Consider the following 20,357-nt stretch of genomic DNA (forward strand, 5'->3'; position numbering starts at 1 on the left):
TTCTGGCTTGAATCTGGCAATATTTTTCTCTTTTTAAATCAGTCTTTTATTCAAAATCTTGGAGAAATCAATCTTCATATTTGTATAATGTAATTCTCGTAATATAGATTTTTTTGTTATGTTTGTGTGCAAAAAAAAACAATGTATAAGAAAAATTTAATAAATACACAGGAAGTGCATTAAAGCATAAGTAAAGTGTTTTGCTTTCCTACGGTTAACTTATTTTTACACTGCAACCTTACGACTTTATTTTTGTAAGATCATGGCTATTTTTACAATACGAGAGGTGCATTTGAAATACCTGCATCTTAATCACTTGTCATGAAAGTTAAGCCATTTACATTACAGTGGCTAACTTCTTTTTACACTTGTATGCTAGTTAAGTGTGTTAAACATTGCCTAGATAGTTAATAAAGGTGTCATAATGGTGACAATTTTTACCTGGAACAGACTATTTTATTTCCATTATTTCATATGGGAAAATACCTGTGAATTCCCAACAAATTAGGGGTTTAAGTGTTCCAAAACAAATGGCATTTAGTGTTAGTGTTAGTACTAAAGTAATGATGAATATGGACGATGCCACACAGGATTCACATCTGTATGCAGTGCAGTGTTTCATCTGCAGATGTTGCATACACACTGTGGCTATCAGAGCGTGGTTATGGAGTGTGTCCTTTTCCCGCTTCCTATTCACGTTTGCGTATTGCATGTACACCAGTGCCTTTGAATTCCATATCCATATTCACATGCTGCCTTGCAGAAGCAAAGCTTTAATCACCAACAGCTAGTGCCTCTGGTGATGAATGATTGATAGAAATGGGGCATAAAAAAAAAAAAACGAGAAGAGAAGCCGGCTTTAACTCTGGGCTTCAAAGACTCCCTGGCACCAACGCCGCCAACAAACACAGCAAACAAGCGCACACTCGGCAAAGAATCACTTGGAATATGGAGGAGAGTGGATGCTTGCTGCAGAGAGACCATCATTAACCATGCTGAGAGAAAAAAAACCCAGCTCCGGTGGCCAAAGGACATAACTGTGTCTGATGAAAGAGCGATAAATAGGACAAAAAGTCCCCCTGGAGAGACGTGACTAAATAAGAAGATGCTACTTTAGCCAGTAAGCTTCCTCACTGCTTATGGCAGGGATATGCAACTCACCACATGGATAATATAGTCAGAAATAAAGTCATACTGTCAGGAATTATAACACAAGCAATATGTTTACGCTAGCCAAAGATCCTCTATATGACAGGAGTGCTCTGCTGCTTTTAAATACCTGCTACCAGTCAAAGATTCTCTATTTAACAGAGCACTCTGATGTTTTTATGGACCTCATGTTTGAAAATGGATGGATGGATGAATGTTTTTTTCAAAAACGTGACTCAAACCTCCTTAACCTCATTAGGAGCCACCTAACACTACGCCTATATTGTAATCACACTCCTATAATCCGCTATTTGACTGACAGTTGGTGGCTGAGGTGCGAAAAGCGATACCTCCCAAGACGGTAGAGGGCCTGGGAGAGGTGTCAGCTTAAGAGCTCGAAATGTTTTTTGTATAGGGATAGATTTGGAGTGCAAAAAAGAAGTGGAGATGGTATCGCTGACATTGTGGTGGCATGTATTGCCGTTCCCCTCGGCTACACCTGTCACTCCTCATGCAGGTTTAGTGTCAGCTGGCTGGAAGGCTGCACAGATAATGACGCAGGCTAAGGAAGGAAGGAAGGAAAGGTGGAAAAATCGACACTATATATGTTCGGAAGTATAGTGGAACACCTGCAGGAGTTGTTTATGGAAGAACTTCCACAAAATGTTCCCAAAGAGTTGGTCCAAAATGTCTTGCATTTTGAGATGGCAATGGGGGATAATAAGCGCTCTCGCCCAAGACCTGATTTATCACTAACCAGTTAGGCCAGGGGTTCCCAACACCTGGGTAGAGGGCAGGTACTGGGCGGTGAGCCAAGGCTGTTTGGTCCTTCAAACCCATTCAGCAAAGAAAGCATTGTGTTGGAGTACGACATTTTATGTAAGATAATGTTTCATTTAAATGTACCGCACCATGGGAAACTTATCACCTTTTTAAAAAACAACTTTAAAAAACACATTTAAAAAATGATTACCTTTTATTGTTTTATTAATTTTTTGACACAGTTTCACACCCTTCAAGTTTGTGTTAAAATGTAAAGGTGTTATCTTCATCCTTATCATTAATACTACTGCTGCTACAACTACAACAAATGTTTACGAACTAGAGCTCTCAATCGATTAAAATACTTAATCGTGATTAATCACATTTTGTCCATAGTTAAGTCATAATTAATCACACTTAATCGCTGATAGAAATCGTTTTTATCGAAAAGGGATGGGGATGTAAATCTCTTTGTGGTAAAAGATTTGATACGCTACTACGCAACACATTTTATGTAAAGGGATATCAATTTTGGAAATATGGGCCTTTATTTTATAAAAAATATATATATATATATACATTTCGAAATGCCTCAGTTTTTGCATGTTTAATGCGAGCGGCGTTTTGTCCCACTTTTTTGACGGTCTTTGAACGCACCTTCTAACTTTGTCCCACGCTGCACAGATAGACTACGACACTGTATTTTCCCCCTTTTTCTTTCGGCTCATATTTGGTTCCAAATGCTGATACTATTTAGGAATGCATAAAGGTAAGATTTGCTGACCTTAGTGAGTGCATATTTGTGGTACACAACCTCTCTGAAAAACAAGTCCAGGCTCGTACTGGTGGATGGTAGCTCTGTGTTCATTTCGTGCTTTAAATTTGTTGTTGTTCCTGTCATAGTTTTACACAATACATAATTAATAAAACAAATTTGATCGCTATAATGTATAAATGTTTCACTGATGTGTTGATGACTAGCTAGTGCTCTGTAATTGCTAGCTAATGGTAGCGCTGCTAGCTCTTCATCCACGGTCACTTTGCATAAGCACCATAAGCTCGCAGCTCAAAACAAAAAATCAGTCGCGATACGGCTCACATCTACAGTAAAATAAACACTTGTTAGTTGAAACACTCGTATGTCACGGTACCTCTGTATAAATGACAATAAAAAAAACAACAGTGCTACATTACCTCCTCGCTTCTCTCTGGCAAGTCGACATACTCTGTGACAATTCCAGTCGCAGTGACAGTAGATACAAATAACTGTTATTTCCTGTGAGAGTCATCTGCCAGGGCTTTGAAGCTAAATTGACCAATCAAAATACCCTTTTCTTTGACCATTTCTGCTCAATATTTGTTCCCGCTTGCGGCTCCACAGTCACGGCTATTTCCTCAAACTACAGTATGGGCCGAGGATCAAACAGGACAAAAAAAAATTGTGCCGTTAAAGGAAACTTCAGTTAACATGTTATTAACGCATTAACAGAATTTAAATTTCACAAAACAAAACCAAAAAAATGCTCCTTACCACTATTACAACATTGGTTCTGTTGCTGCTGTGTTGTGTGTTATGTTTTCCTTTCCACTTTCTCTGTTACACCCTGTTTGTGTGCCCGTGTGACAGTGTGTTTATGTCACGCGTTATTAACGCATTAACAGAATTCGAATTTTGCGATTTAAAAAAAATATATTAATTAATAAATCATGCTGTTTCTTGGTTGAAAAGGGCCTATTATTAGTCACTGGAACAACATGCCTATATTATTAATAACATAATAATATAATAATAATAATAATCACAATAATAACACAGGCTACGGTTACGGCCGTAATTCACTTTGAAGCTCAAACACATTTCTGGAGCCCCAACGTCACCTGCTGTCCTGTTCGGAACACTTATAGCAGCATGCATACAGCATGCATATTATGTCTTAGATGGCTTACTTTCTCTGATTATATCTACTATATTGGGTAATACTAGTGTAAAGGTGACTATAAATGTGTTATTTCATGTCTAGAGGGCTCTAATAATGGTTTTATATGCTCCAACTACAAAAACATTTGATTTATAAGTAAAAAAATCTTACTAGACCGAAATTCACTGATCACGGTCATGTCTGGAACCAATTAACCCCAATACGTGAGTAGTCGCTGCCAGCGATTCTATTTGTAAAATGTTGTATATTCAACTTGTTGTCAAGTACGTTATCGTAATAATAATAATAATTATAATACAAAGGGAAAAAATAACCTGCGATTGGCTGGCGACCAGTCCAGGGTGTACCCTAAGCGGCATAGAAAATGGATGGATGGATGGAAAAAAATAACAAAACAAATGTATAGAGGCTTAATATGAAAATAATAATTAAAGTAAAATTAAATTCAACTAATAATAAAACAATAAAATAATAAAAAAAAATACATTGTAGAATGTAGTATCTTCCAAAATCTGTATTATTGTTTCTATTATATATTTAATATTTTACGATGTATTCATTTGTATTCTTGTTTGTAATAATACTATTACAATACTATTTTGATTTCATAATATACAATCACATTCTTTTATCATATCACCATCCCTGGGTCAAAACATCTATTTCTGGAATGTATTTCTGACGAACTGCCATGTTTTTTTGTCAAACAGATGTTTTGCCTTTACAGTGACAGTATCCATTCATCCATCTTCTATGCCGCTTAACCTCACTAGGGTCGTGGGTGTGCTGGAGCCTATCCCGCCTGCCAGCCAATCGCAGGGCACATATAAACAAACAACCATTCAGATCTTCCCGATCTCCTGACTGTGTGGCCAACATGCTAACCACTAGGCCACCGTACAGCCGTACAATATAGTAGCAGAGGAGAATTTTCAAAGTTGGATTTGAACCGTAAAAACATTTTGAGAATTTTTTTTTTTTTTCAGTATGGTAACAGCAATGGCAACCATGAAACCTTTGACAATAACTATAGAACCAACCTCTAAAATTGTTGGATTGTACATCACGACACCAGCAATACCTATAAAAAGTCACTAGATGTCAGTATAGCACTCCAAACTACTTCTTATTGTTTTTGCCAGTAGGAGTAGTTTCACTTTATTTTAATTTTCTTAAACAGTTGTTAACTTCTCTTTAGAAAAGACTGGCCTCTTTAATGGTGTTTAACACTCCATCTGCCTTTCTTTCTCTCATCTTTCCCTCTCAGCAGGTCAGTGAGCAGTCATGTCACCACCAGATGGAGAGGAAGAAAAGAAGTCATCGTCACAATGGCTTGTCTAAAGCGTGCACTTATTGTTGAAACGTGCTTATTAAGATTGTCAGCCATGCTTGGTGGCGAGGAGAACATTAAAAGGGAAAAGACAGCACCCATAAGAAGAAGAAGAAGAAGAAAACGAAGACGAGTGACAAACACGCTAATAAAAGGCAGTAGTGACGAGAAAAGATGGCAGACAAACAATGAGAGAAGGGTTGAATGCTGAAAAATGACTGGTGAAGGCGACAGAAGCCTGATTACAAGATGCAGGATGACGACGCAGTATGCTGCCATTCTCTGTCAGTGTGCTGCAGGTGATAACACCATATGGGAGGAGGGGCAGGTCATTTCCAGCTTGGTGGACACTTCCCACTGAGAGCCAAGATTGCTCACTGGTCCTGAACACGACGCGGGAAGATCAGGCTTTCTGACTGGTTCACTCAGATGACATTTTAGATTTCTAACGACCTCATTTATGTTGTGTGATCTTCCTCTACTCAATTACTGTACCTTCTGTGTCCCCTATGGTCGCTGGGTGCGTTGTCTACAAAAACAAGTATCCACCCGTGTCTCTAATTAATGTACCCTTTTCTTTGTCCATTTCTGCTCAATATTTGTTCCCGCTAACGGCTCCACAGTCACCGCTATTTCCTCAAAGTACAGTGTGGGCCGAGGATCAAACAAGACAAAAAAAAAAAGTGCCGTTAAAGGAAACTTCCGTTAACATGTTATTAACACATTAACAGAGTTTGAATTTCGCAATTTAAAAAAAAAGCTCCTTACCACGATTACAACATTGGTTCTGTTGCTGCTGTGTTGTGTGTTATGTTTTCCTTTCCACTTTCTCTGTAACAACCTGTTTGTGTGCCCGTGTGACAGTGTGTTTATGTCACCTTTTTATGCCTTACTTCCTGTTTCTGAGCCCTTATTTTGTAGTTCTTCCTGTGTTGCCCTGTTCTGTGTTTGCCCGCTTTATGTTTTTTGTTTCACGCACCTGCTGCTAATTTTAGTTCTGCCTATTTAGCTCACATGCGTGTTCTTGGCCTTTGTTGGAGCATCATACTATTGTTTGCGTTTTTTTACTGCTCTTTGTTGGATCCTTACCGCTGCACAGCAGCCTTAATTAATAAATGTATACATTTACCTGCATCTGAGTCCTGCTCTCTGCATCCTCAGAGTCGTTGCCACAATCCTAACGCCAAAACGTAACAGAATGCTCCAACAAGAAGAAGATGACTACACGTAGAGCGACTTCTGGACCCTGCAGATCTTTAATGCGATAGAGGAGGAGAATATGATGTTCTCGCCAGGGGAGCTGGAGGACATGGTGTGTGGGCCGGATGGCACGCTTGTTACAATGGTGTGGGTGAATCCGCGACCCGCTGAAGCCACACCAGACTGTCCGCAACGCCGACGCACATCTCAGTCGGCTCCAGTGAGGGCTTCACAGCGTCAGAAGGTGAAGCCACTCTCTTCCTTGCCGCCACGCCAAACCGAGGTGTCCCCCCACCCTGTTCCGGTCAATATGAACCAACCTGATGATGACCTTGCAGGATACAATGACTTGACAGTCTTTCAAGGAGATGGAGGAGGAATGTGCTAAGTACACGCCAGGTGTGGGCGGCCGGAGGTCACGCCGTGCCCATAGCGTCGATGTTACCAGGACCCGCTGCTCACTCTCTGACATGGCGGCGTTGCGGACACGCGTCACGGCTGACTCCAGCAAAGGCTTCACGGCGGCAAGCGGTGAGGCCACTCTCTTCCTCCTCGCTACGTCACGACGACGCGCAACTCCCTCCTCATGCTGTTGCTAAGTGCCGGCCCATGCAATTGCCAACGGCTCCCGCGTCACGTCAGGGCACTGAGCTCCCACTGCCATCCTCTTCCATATCTCCGTTGCCCCCAGCGCAACACCAAGAAGAGTCCAGCACGCATCCCACTCTTGCGCCTCTGTTTTTCAAGCTCCGGCCGCCCTCTCCATCCTCTTCTGTCTTGCTCCCAATTCAAAGTCCAGAAGAGGGCCGCATTCCAATTCCTGCGCCAAGGCGCTCCAAGCTCCTGCTGCCTCCCACCTCCAAATCCACGTTGCCCCCAGTGCAACATCAAGAGGTCAGTTCTCCTCCCACTCCTGCATCTCAGCTCATCAAGCCACAGACCACCCCAGAGCCTGCCCCACATCACCTCAAACCCGTCCTGGCACCATATCTCAAGTCACCAGCTCGTCCGGCCAAGGAGTCGACCGGAACCAGCCAGAGACCCTGTTCCAAGCCTCCCTCCTCCATTCTATGGTTGCGGTTTCTGCGGTGAACGCCGTCTGGGATCCGCCTTCGGAAGGGAGACCTAGTACCACCTGCTAGGCGACGGAGGAAGCACAGCCTGCTCCTCAAGTCAAGATGCATGGCTGACTTCGGCAGGCTAAGAAGCACATCCCGGCCCTCCACCTGCAAGTCAAGACACAGGGCTTGCTCCTGTACCTGCCAGTCATGCCGCAGGGCTCGCTCCTGTACCTACTGCAACCATCTAAAACGCACAACTGGGTCTATTACCTGCAAGTCAAGATGTAGGGCTTGCTGCATTAATCCAAGACGCACAGCTTGGTCCTTCTCCTGTTAGGAAGTTGCACAGTATGCTCCTTCTCCTCCTCCTCCAACTGCAAGTCATGACACAGGGCTCTCTGCAGCTAGCCAGACCCCACACTTTGGGTCTCCGCCTTGCAGTCAAGAGTTTGCAAGTCAAGACGTAGGGCTCACTGCAGTAGGCCGGAAAACATGGCCCGCATCTTCTTCTCCTCCACTTCTGGCCGAGACGTCACCGCATTCTGCTTCACGCCAGGCCGAGTTGCTCTCTGCCTCTGCTCAATGCCGCCTGCGTTAGTGGCACATGACTTGCAGCTGTTCACCTCCAGCCCGTCAGTGGCCAAGCATCTGGAAGGGTCTCGCTGCCACCCCCTTTCACACCATCCCGGCTGACCCTCAGAGGGTTCCCGCCAGCCTTGCCTTGCATGTTGGCCCGGCCGACCACCAGAGGGGTGCCGCTCGCCTCGCATGCCGTCCCAGCTGACCCACGGAGGGGTGCTGCCGCCACCGCCTCGCACGCCGTCCCGGTCGACACTCGTAGGGGTCCTACCGGCCATCCACTTGTGGGGTCTTGCTGGCGACCCACCACTGGTCCTCCCTCCACCATCCCTCTTTTTGACTTTAGACTTTTTGGACATATGGGATCCATCCTACTGTCACGTTGGATGTTGGATGTTCGGCTCCGTAGCTACAGTGGTAGTTCCCTCTCACTTTTCCAATTTGATCTTTTATTGGAAGTACTTTTGTTGGATCATTTGTTGGATTAAGAACCTGACTCACAGAGGTTTGTAAGCCAAAAAATATTGTTGGTCATGCTGTGTAATAAAAATTAAATTCAACAATACTTGGGTTGCATTATTTTTAATGCTTTGAAAGCTATATTCCTAACCATATTCAATTGCACAAATTCATGTTTGGAACAAAATGTTATTATTATAATAAAAACAAACAAACAAAAAAATGACCGGTGCCGGATCGGGTCGGATCAGATTGGATTGGCAAGACTATAAAAAAAATCGTATCGGATCGGAAGCCTAAAAATGTGGCTCGGCACATCCCTACTTATTATTGATAAAAACGTCTTTCAATCTGTGATTAATTAGGAGTTAACTACGGACAACATGTGATTAATCATTATTAAATATTTTAATTGATTGACAGCCCTAGTTAAACTGGTACTTAAAACAGTTAATAAAGGTTCAAACTCAAGATGCTCGATAGTGGTTATCTTCTAAATATCCGATATCCAATATTGTCCAACACTTGATTAGCGACACCAATATTGGCCTCAATTCTTCCCTCAAACTAATGTCGTGTAACACTGTTGCTTCTCCGACTGGATGCATTTCACAAATAAACACTGTTTGTGCAAAATAAGACAAATATGCAATACAATTGATAGAAAAAGTGACAAAATGCTCCGTTTGACGTCTTCCTGAGGTACGATATTAAATTGTAAGTATTAAAAAAATTGTAGTATAAAAAAAATAAAATAATAATTGTAAGTATTGAAAGAAGACGCCTAGCTCCCGGATCACATAACCAGCGTTTATGTCATGTTCCCCGTGACTGGTTGGTATTTGGCTTTCGTTTTCCTTACTGTTCACAGTTTTCTGTTTTGTGCTCTTATTTAGGTTTTCTGTTTCTGTTTGTATGGCGTGATTCACAGCCACTATGTGGTCGCTGCGAAGCATGTGCAGCGGTACTGGTTCGTCATTAGTAGTCAGTGCTACAATTTAGGTGGAGCAGCATTACACGCAGAGAGCTAAATGTAACGCTTTTAAGTCGTTGCAAATTGCATATTTACAATCCGAAGGCAAAACTTGGAAATTATTCGAGACCGCAGACATACTGAGCTCGTTGCACTGCAGAGCACAGTGTAGTTTGATGAGGTCTCACCAATATGATCTGATATTTCATTTTTATGCCAATTTTGACACCCCTCGTGTTACTTCAAAAGGTTAATAAACGTTTTCAGATGACAACAGTTTGAGCTAAAATTTCCATGACTTACAAGAGGAAAATGTCTCGGATTGTGTTCAACATTAGACACTCCACTCCACCTGACTATACCCTCATTTCTATAAGCTCGTGGCATTGCCCTGGCAACAAAATTCGGCACGGCGAGCACCAGCCTTCCCTAAATCCGACAGGTTTGCAAACGCCGCATGTAAACAGCAGGAGGGCTGGGGTTGTTGCTCGGCAAAGGAAGGAGGCAGCAGCAGCAAATGCTAATTCGCACCCAGCCACACGTGAAATGAGCTCCACATCCAAACCCCTGAAGCTTACACTAGTGGCGGAGATGCTACCAGCCGCGCTACCGCATATGGGGGGGGGGAAAGAATTAAAAGATCTTCTGTCGGTGTGCCTGTCTGTTCCTTCCCTGAGGGCTTGATAGAACGAGAAAGAAGAAAAAAAGAATGTGCTAGCAGGCGTCTCACGGCCTTCCTTCCATGCGCGCCAACACTTGGCAAGGGATTACATACGAGTGCCAGGCAACAGAAGCACAAAAAAATCGACTAAACTTTGGCTGTGTCAGAGCCTGTCTGGCCTGCTGACCTCTTCCTAGTCATATCAGCGCCTCGTTCAGTGCACCTGGAATTTGACCATGGAGCGCTATGAGAAAAATTCCATAAGAGTCCATAATGCAGGATGGATAAGTTAACCTGCTTACAGGTGTAAAAAGACTGGTAAAGAGTCCATGGGATGGATAAGTTATCCTGCTAACAGGTGCACAAAAGACTTGACATTTCAGTGAAAGGACATTTTTCCAGCCAAACAAACACGTGTGAAACACCTGGCAGTGAACCACACATCTGGTCATCGTCTTCAGTTCTAGAGGTCCTCCCCCACACTAATGTGGCTAAAGCTGGCAGTCCCTGTGACAACATTACCAGACACAAAAGTCACGACCTTGGCTCTCATTCCGGCGACCTAGCACATCCACCCCAACACTAACCATCGGCATCTGGACTTTGAAGACATTAAATCATGTTCCCGGCAAATGGACTGACACACTTCCCAGCGGGCATGGAGGGTTTGGGGGGTTTGGAGGTGGTGTTTGGGGGGGGGGTGTTCCAGAATCTCATTGCTATACTTCTTTCTGCGGCGACGCACATCAGTTGGCTTTCACCTCGCAGGGAATATGGCTCCTGTTTACGCAGCTCTCTGTAGGCGGTAAAACTCATTTAGGCAAATGTCACTCAAGACAAGAGCAGTCTGAGTTGGTGTGGATTTCCCAACTATTTTTTCCCTTAGAAAATAATGTAACGGTAAAACTGGGTAAAACCTTTCATACAAGTGTTAAAAAAAAGTTAGCCACTGCACAATTAATACAATAACAAAAAAAACAATTTAAACACTCTTTTATCTTTATTGAGGAGGGAGTCATGAAAGTGTATATGTGCTTTAGGCATTTTTAACATCGACCGCAAATAGCATAACGGCCTTTAAAAAAAATCTATTAAATTTAAAAATATTATTGGTATAAAAATCTCAATAAACATAAACTCCCTTGACTGTTGAACAATGTATTTAATTAAATAAATAATAATAACAAATCAAATTAAATTATTACTGCATAACAACAGTCTACACAAGCACAACAATTGAAAGACTCGACTGAACATATTCAATTGGATTTTCCTCCCCACAATTAAAGGGATTATTCATATTAAATCAAAAATATGGATCAAGTGCAGATGAAACTTCAGACCACTCATTTACAGATAGTAAATGAATGCACACGAACTGAATCCAATTTAAATATTTAATTGGCAAAAAAATAAGAAATCCTGTTGATGTAGTGAGTGCTGATATGATAGGAAGAGGTCAACAGGACTTAAATGAACTTATCAGCGCTTTAAATGCTGGCTGAGCATTTTGTTCCTTACCGCTATTACAACACAGGTACTCTTGTAGCTGTGTTGTGCAATATTAATTGTTGATAAATGACCATGTGGTCAAAGAGCTTTGTTTTTCTCACTATTAGTCACTATTACTAAGTCACAAGTTGTGATATAGTCTACGACATATTTGGTCACTTTTGAAAGCGGAAAAATAGTTTGATAACATATTTAGCTGCCCAACGTAACTTTCATATACCTATCTACATCTACATGCACTTTGAAATGTTGGTATGGCTACTCAGCTGTTCAATAGGAGTGTAAATAAATAACCACGCGGTCAAAGAGAGCTACGTTTTCCTTTCCACTTTCTCATGCACTCCAAATTCTTATTAAAGTTAAAAAATATAAATTACATTTTGTTCCTTATCGTTATGACAACACTGGTTCTGATGCTGATGTATTGTGCAATATATTTTCTCCGTATTAATTTCATTGACTAATTCACACTAAGCATCATCAACACTATGATTGAATAAAGAATTAACAAATAAATAAATAAAGACAGCAAGTTGCACTCAAAAAAACCTTGGGGATTAAAAAGCCCTTCATCAGTCATGGAAAAAATGATTAGACGACCCCTGTTTCTTTAGTTTCTTGTTCATTGTAATGCCTGGAACAACTAAAGATACATTTGTTTGGACAAAGATTATGCTGACAACACATTTTTGGCAGTGCAGTGCAGTTCAGCACAGCTCTTCATGTAAAAACCTAAATGATTTTGGTTATTATAAAAACAAAACAACATAAAAATGGCTAGATATAAGCTCTTAAATAAAACTCTTTTTGTTGTCATCATTATATTTGTCCAAAAAATTTACTTCTAGTTGTAGGCATTAAAGGTCGTATTTTTTCCATGCCTGTATATCCTGCTATATCCTGTGTCACGACAGGGGGTGGAACCTACCCCAGCTGAAGGCGAAAGACGAACCACAGCCTGGATGGCAGCCATGTGAACCACTACATTACCTCTGACAAGCTGACCATGTATGTACAAGGTGCCACATAAAACCAAGCTACGGGATTTTAATTCCTGAGACAGGGGGAAGAGGGATGCACTCATATGAGGCCCAGGATGCCGCACGGGCAACCTGTAAGACCTGTGTGCATGTGTCTGTGTGTGTGGTGACGCATGGAGGCTTCAGTTGCACTCACCTGTGCACTGTCCAAAGTGTTGCACGCTGATGTCCTTGTCCTGCCTGCAGGCGATGGTCCTCAGCTGACACTGGTCGGCATACGTAACTCCGTCCGAGCCACACACCTGCTCCACGGTAAAAGAGATGGAGAATGATTGGTTGCTCCCTACTGGAAAGCCTCTCACATCATTTTTGAGGGACGCACCTTGGTTTTGTTGGTCTCTTCGCAGTCAGGTGAAGGACACTCACAATGGGCCTGGCCGTTCACGTCAATGCAAGACGCTCCGAAACTGCAAACTAACTCGTCACATGAATTTGGAGCCTCTGGACCTAAAAAAATGAAATAAAAGTTGGCCGTGTTAATTAATGTATGTTCTTGTCTGTTAATTTCGTTTGTATTTGAATATCTAGTTGCACACTAGGGTTACAAAATATGCACTAAACAAGCACTTATATGAACTATAATAAAAAATAACTAACAGTGGAGCCTGCCACACCTCCACAAAGAGGGTAAATTTAAATTTAAGGGATTCATTTTTGTACCAAAATAAAAAGCCCATTTATCAAATAATTATGATATAAATTAATTGAGAAAAGAATTAATTTATGAATTATGATTTACTAAATTGTGACAGATATCTAAAATAACTTCAGATCATGTTTTTGTTGAGATACTAATTAATTACTGATTTAATTACCTATTTATTAGTTATTTTGTGACATAATTACTTATTTATGTAGTATTTATTGATTTTATCTATATACAGTATTTGATGAGGTTTTTATTTATGTAATTATTAAAAGTTTTATTTCGTAACATATTTTTATGTATTTGTGTCCTGCGATTGGCTGGCAACCAGTCCAGGGTGTACCCTCTCTCTCCCTGGGATAGGCTCCAGCATAGCCCCGTGACCTTTGTGAGGATAAGCAGCATAGAAAATGGACGGATGGATTTATTTATTTGTTTACCTCACAATCAATGTATTTATTTTATTTCATTTTTATATATTATGTGACATATGTATGTATTTATTTAGTGGCCATTTATTACTTTATTTATTAATGGTGTAATCTTCTAATCTTTCATTTAAGTACACGACCACTTTCTCATTACTTCAGGAGCAAATTATTTATTTTTATGATGTATTTATAAACCATTACCGTTAGATAACCATGGTTAACTCATGGTTAATGAATGCAATTATTAATGTATTTATGAATTTAATTAGCTTTTTAGATGCAATAAACTTTTTTGTTTTTAATTTTCATGATGCTGCAGCACACTGACGAGCAGAATGAAAAGCACCATGAACTGCAACATGATATAGATGTAATGTGTGATCATACTGACTATTTATGATTGAATTATTGATGGAAATATTTGTGTGCCATGTATTGTAAAGCCTGTAGAACCCAAGGCGTTCATACATTCATATATCCACAAAGCAGTGTATTTACCTGTGCCATACATCAATAAATAATTCATAGTTTCCCAGTATTTCGTCTAAGCTGTCTCAGCGGGTCAAAAAGTGTGGAAAAGTGAAAATGTAAGCACAACAAAACCCACCATATCCCTCTCGACATATAAGCAGCATTTGAAGCTTTCAAGTTGCCACTGCAGGAGCTAAATAAGCCGCTGTGTGCCCACCAGGATGTAAGTGAGGGGTCTTTGCATCACTGCTACATCATAACAGATTAAAGTGCCCCCCCGAGTCAATGGCTTCATGCCCCGCACCCCCCTCTAAACCCACCTACCAGCGCCTTGTCTTTTCATCTGACATGGTGAGCATGGAGGGGCGCCCCACCACTGCTGACTTCATTAAGCCTTTGACTGCCAGTCGATATCTGATAGAGCATCTTAATCAAGACAGCAGTATGTTGCTCCGCCCCCTCACTCCCCCCACACACAGTAGGAACTAACCTTTCTAGCACGCTACTTTTAAGCCTGTGCACCCACTTATTTATCTGAGTATCTCTCATGCACAAATACAAATAAACAGTACAAAAATTGTATTCAGTGGGTGTGGAAGACAATAAGACCTCCGCCGAGGCTATGAAATTGTTAACTGTGCCATTAACCAGTAAACCTCAACCATCTCGGATCATTGATCATTATGAAAAATTGATTGCTATGACAGAGTAATACTGCCACAGTGTAAAAGAAAACAAACAGGACAAGAATAAAGGCACAGCATTACAACAATTCAAGTCAAAATTCCGAGCAAAAATGGTTGTATTTTTTAAAACAAGAAAAGTCGGAATTTTTGGGGAATAAGTTGTAATATTGTGAGATGAAAGTCACACTTTTGCAGGAAAAAAAAGTACTTTTTTTATGATTTACATCACAATTCTACAAGAAAAATTACATCGTTTTACTATAATCCAATTATGGAAAAACATTGTAATGAGAAAAAAGTCCTAATTTTACAAGAAAGAAGTCAGAGTATTAAAAGAAAAAAGTTGGAGTATTAGGAGAAAAAGTCATGTTATGCGAAAAAAAGCAATGGCTTCACAAGGAAAAAGTCCTTATTTTAATGTGAATAAAGTTGATTTGTTACGAGAAAATAGTTGTGATATTACAAAAAAAAGTCACTTTTGTAAAAACAGCAGAATAAGTTGTAATTTGTAAAAATAAAGTAATAACTTTAAAAGAAATTATAATTATAAATAACACTCCAACTATACAAGTACTTTCATGAAAAAAAATCCGAATAGTATTACTAAAATAAAGTCAGACTATAAGAAGATAAATGCTTTACAACAATGAAGTTGTAATACACTATTAGCAGAAGAAGTCATAATATTTAGAGAAAAAAGCCATCCTTGTACAAGAAAAAACTTTCATTTATATGAGAAAAGGTTGCACAAGAATGAAGTTGGAATATGACAATGCCACAACAATGCCACAGTTTTATGAAAACAAAGTTGTAACATTAGCAGAATAAGTAGCAAGAGTAAGAGTCTGTATTTTACCAGAATAAAAGTTGGTATAAAGATATACAGTGGTGTGAAAAAGTGTTTGCCCCCTTCCTGAGTTCTTATTTTTTTTGTATGTTTGTCACACTTAAATGTTTCATATCAAACATATTTAAATATTAGTCAATTACAACACAACTGAACACAAAAGGCAGTTTTTTGAAATTTAACTTTTTAATATTAAGGGAGAAAATAAATCCAAACCTACATGGCCCTGTGTGAAAAAGTGATTGCCCCCCCCCAACCTAATAACTGGTTGGGCCACCCTTGGCAGCAACAACTGCAATCAAGTGTTTGTGATAACTTGCAATGAGTCTCTTACAGCGCTGTGGAGGTTTTTTGGCCCACTCATCTTTGCAAAATTGTTGTAATTCGGCCATATTGGAGGGTTTTCCAGCATGAAGCGCCTTTTTAAGGTCATGCCACAGCATCTCAATAGGATTCAGGTCAGGACTTTGACTAGGCCACTCCAAAGTCTTCATTTTGTTTTTCTTCAGCCATTTAATGGTGGACTTGCTGGTGTGTTTGGATCATTGTTCTGCTGCAGAAGCCAAGTTCGTTTCAGAGGTCACGAACAGATGGCCGGACATTCTCCTTCAGGATTTTTTGGTAGACAGCAGAATTTATGGTTCTATTTATCACAGCAAGTCTTTCAGGGCCTGAAGCAGCAAAACAGCTCCAGACCATCACACTACCACCACCATATTTTACTGTTGGTATAATGTTCTTTTGTCTCGTCAAGCCACAGAGTTTTCGTAAAGGTCTCGGGGATCATCAAGATGTTTTCTGGCAAAATTGAGATAATCCTTAATGTTTTTTTTCAGCAGTGGTTTTGGTCTTGGAACTCTGCAGGCCGTTTTTGCTCCGTGTCTTTCTTATGGTGGAGTCATGAACACTGACCTTAACTGAGGCAAGTGAGGCCTGCAGTTCTTTGGATGTTGTTGTGGGGTCTTTTGTGACCTCCTGGATGAGTTGGCACTGCACTCTTGGTAAAATTTTGGTTGGCTGGCCACTCCTGGGATGGTTCACAACTGTTCCATGTTTTTGCGATTGGTGGATAATGGCTCCCATTGTCCCAAAGCTTTAGAAATGGCTTTTCCAGACTGATCGCAATGAATCTCAGTTATGTTTTAACAGTGGGAGGCAATCACTTTTTCAGATTTCAGATTTTTTTTCTCCCTCAATAAAAAAAAGTTTCATTGAAAAACTGCATGTTGTGTTCAGTTGTGTTGTGACTGATATTAAAATTAGTTTGATGATCTGAAACATTTAAGTGTGACAAACATGCAAAAAAAAAAAGAAATCAGGAAGGGGGCAAACACTTTTTCACACCACTGTATATATATTTGGGCTGTCAAAAATAGCGTGCTAATTTAATTAATTACATACATTTATTTTGCGTAATTAACGCATGCACATCATGGCAAGCCCCGCCTCGACAGACAGAAGCAAGCGTAGCGTCCCCAAGGAGTCACACAGAGTGTGACGCTCTTTTAGAACTTTATTCTGACCTGAACACATCAACAAGCAGTGCAATTCCAACCCCATGTAATGTATGTATCTACAATTCACAAACGTGTCTCTAGTCCCTTCCCTTCGAGACATTTCCCCATCGTCACGAGACTACGTCACAGCAGCGTTTTTATTTTGCGAATATGTGAGGGCTAAATAAACACAAATGCAAAGAAAAACAGCGGTCGAGTGGTTATATATATATATATATATACAGTATATATATATATATATATATATATAATTCACTTTTGTAAGAGTACAGTCATAATATTAAGAAAAATACATTTTCATGGTTTTCCAAAGCTACATTTGTAATTACAGCAGATTGCCATGTTATAAGAATGAAGTAAAAATAATAATTTCAAAAATCCTATTCACAAGTATAAAGTTGGAATACAACAAAAAAAGTTGCACTTTTACAGAAATAAAGTGACAAGAAAAATGTCTGTTTTACACGAATAATGTTGGAATATCAGCAGAATAAGTCATAATGTGACAAGAAAAAAAGGCATACTTTTCCAAGAAACAAAACCCTCCTTTTTTGAAAGTAGAGTTGAATTATTATGAAAAAAATTGTCATGTTACGTCAAATGTGTCCTAATTTTATTACAGTACAATGTAATATTACACAAGAAAAATTCATAATTCAACGAGAAAAAAGTGTGAATTCTATGAGAAAAACGTCTCGTTTTTCAAGAATAAATTAGCACTACCTTTGTCACAGCCGTTCATGGCCATCTTGCTTCCATCTGGACACATGTTGCACTTCATGCCTTTCACGCCAGCCTTACAGGAGCACAGACCTGACATCTGCTCACAGTCGTCGCGCACGGACCCATTGGCGTCGCAGTTGCACGCTGCCCATGGACAAGGACAGAAGACAGGATTGATTAGAGGTGGAGGTTAATATTCTTTGATCTTGTATTATACAGTACAACCTCTATTTTGGAATATACATTTATAAAAATTGTACGATTTGGGTTTAAGTGTAAACCATTATCAGGTGCGACCTCAGCAAATTTCACAAGTCAAGCTCACGGTCTATCTAGAGGTTTTTGCTTTCCTTTGGCTTTTTTTTTGACAGAACGAGACGACAAGGCTTGAATTCCAGCAGGACCAATAAAACATTTGTGGTGACAGTATCACTCTGCAAACATCGTCTCTCTCTATTACATGTCTTCACAGGGTGAGTAATTGTACTTATTTAGTTCTATCCTACACTGACTGGCTACTCATTTTAGGTGGAAATCCACATTTAGAGTTTCTACCGTAGAAAGACAATTGTGTTCATGTGAATAATCTTAAGGGACGGTGGGGGTGTTGGAGACAGGAGGTGGTGACAACAATCCGGAAATCGATGATGTGTGCTTTTTTTCCTGTTTTGGGATCAAGTATTGGAGAAAACTCCCCTGCCTTGTTTGCTGTGGGCAAACCTTGTTAAGGTCACTACGAGGCACATCTCAGCCTCTTGACTGGAAAATGATCTGAGCATTGACACCTGAGGATACAAGAGGATCCTTGCTGGAAAACCATTTGACTCCTCATCACTGCTTAATGGAATACCAATGGATGATTATTCAATGCAGGTTTGACTATGTTGACAAAAAACTTACACAATCTCCATTTTCTACACTTTCTTTCCAGCAACATGAATTATTAGGATTACTACAGCTAACTAATATCGTCAAAAATGCAGAGTCATGTCACAACCCACTGCAAAAACATGGCGGACGTGCTGCACTTCCTTGCCTCTCGGCCAAAGTCAGCTGGGATAAGCTCCAGCATACCCCCATGACCCTGGTGAGGTCAAACTGCAGAGAAAATGGTTGGATGGATGGACGTGCTGCACTCCATTTTGCTACCTAGATTTATACCTAAATGTTCCAATTAACGGCTCTAGTTAATTAACCTCAATGTCTCCTATAGTTGCCGGGTACATGGTCTAGCAAAAGCAAAAAACTGCCGGGGTCTCTAATCTAAAACTATAAATCTTTACCTCTGCATGCGCTTTAAAATCCTTTCCATTTTCTCATGCACGCCAAATGATGTCTTACGTGTGCACCCGCTCATGTTCTCAGTCACAATCCCGCGGAAGTTCCAGAAGCCCGGTTCGCAGCGGTCACACTTTTGGCCCCCGACGCCCGGCTTGCAAGAGCACTGACCGGTGGCCGGGTCGCACGTTCCCTTGTAGGAGCCGTAGACGTTACACTGGCAGGTGCCTGAGGACAAGGACAAGATCAATTCCTCCACAATGCGTTGCTTCTTTCTCTTACTTTCAAAGAGCACAACAGTGCAGCTTCAAAGCGGCCCGTTATAGAAGAAAAGTATTAATTTTACTAGAATAAAATTCCAAAGTACAAGATAAAAGGTTGACAAGAATAAAGTTTGAATATTACAAGAAAAGAGTTGCACTTTTACAACAAGAAATTCAGAATATCACGAGAACACAGTTTTACAAAAAGTTGTAATATTACAAGAAGAAGTCTTAATATTAGAGGATAAAAGTCTCTACCGACATCTACAGGACTGGAAAAGCAACAAGCGCCTTAGTCTGGTACGATCCAAAAATTTAGCTAGGTCTGCACCAAAATTTAACGGGCTCTTCCTTGAGCAAAATTGATAAAGTTGTTTTTACGTAATACTCCTGTAGGTTCAGCCAAATAGAAAGCAGGATACAGGCGCATGAAAAACGTCTTGTTTAATGGCCAATGTGGTGGTGAATTGGTCCGGAGGCAATAGGTTAACACAGCCTGAGAGTAAAAACAACACAATCAGAGGAGGTCATAACAGGACATAGAAGAGGACTCACTTGGACAGCCAGCCAGTCCAACTCCCAAGGCGGCCGTGATGTTGTCAGAACAGCATCCGTAAACCGACACGCTGCAGTGCTGGAACACCGTGGGCCCCGGCAGCAATGTGGCTGAAGTCACTGATGAGGTGGGAAAAACAAAAGGAAACGATGATGAGGGGAAAGCAGAAGAAGTGACATTTGTGTGGTGAGGGAAATAAAAAGAACATGGTAACACAATCACTACAGTAACTTTGTTTGGGCTGGAGGTTTGCAGGGAGCTGCTGGTGGGCTT

At 40.6% G+C, this 20,357-nt stretch overlaps 1 protein-coding gene across 6 annotated transcripts in view; it reads right to left on the reverse strand.

Moving 5' to 3' along the window:
* Positions 1 to 20,357, reverse strand: part of agrn (agrin) — a 379,909-nt gene that overhangs the window by 103,043 nt on the left and 256,509 nt on the right. For all 6 annotated transcript variants that reach the window (XM_054781405.1, XM_054781230.1, XM_054781147.1 and 3 more), the window contains 5 exons: positions 20,084 to 20,203; positions 19,329 to 19,493; positions 17,988 to 18,131; positions 12,989 to 13,113; positions 12,803 to 12,908 (listed from right to left, as the gene is read on the reverse strand). In XM_054781405.1, the coding sequence (XP_054637380.1) occupies positions 12,803 to 12,908; positions 12,989 to 13,113; positions 17,988 to 18,131; positions 19,329 to 19,493; positions 20,084 to 20,203 (660 nt within the window). The remainder of the gene's footprint in view (positions 1 to 12,802; positions 12,909 to 12,988; positions 13,114 to 17,987; positions 18,132 to 19,328; positions 19,494 to 20,083; positions 20,204 to 20,357) is intronic.

The sequence above is a fragment of the Dunckerocampus dactyliophorus genome, chromosome 1 (genome assembly GCF_027744805.1).
Source record: "Dunckerocampus dactyliophorus isolate RoL2022-P2 chromosome 1, RoL_Ddac_1.1, whole genome shotgun sequence".
NCBI lineage: Eukaryota > Metazoa > Chordata > Actinopteri > Syngnathiformes > Syngnathidae > Dunckerocampus > Dunckerocampus dactyliophorus.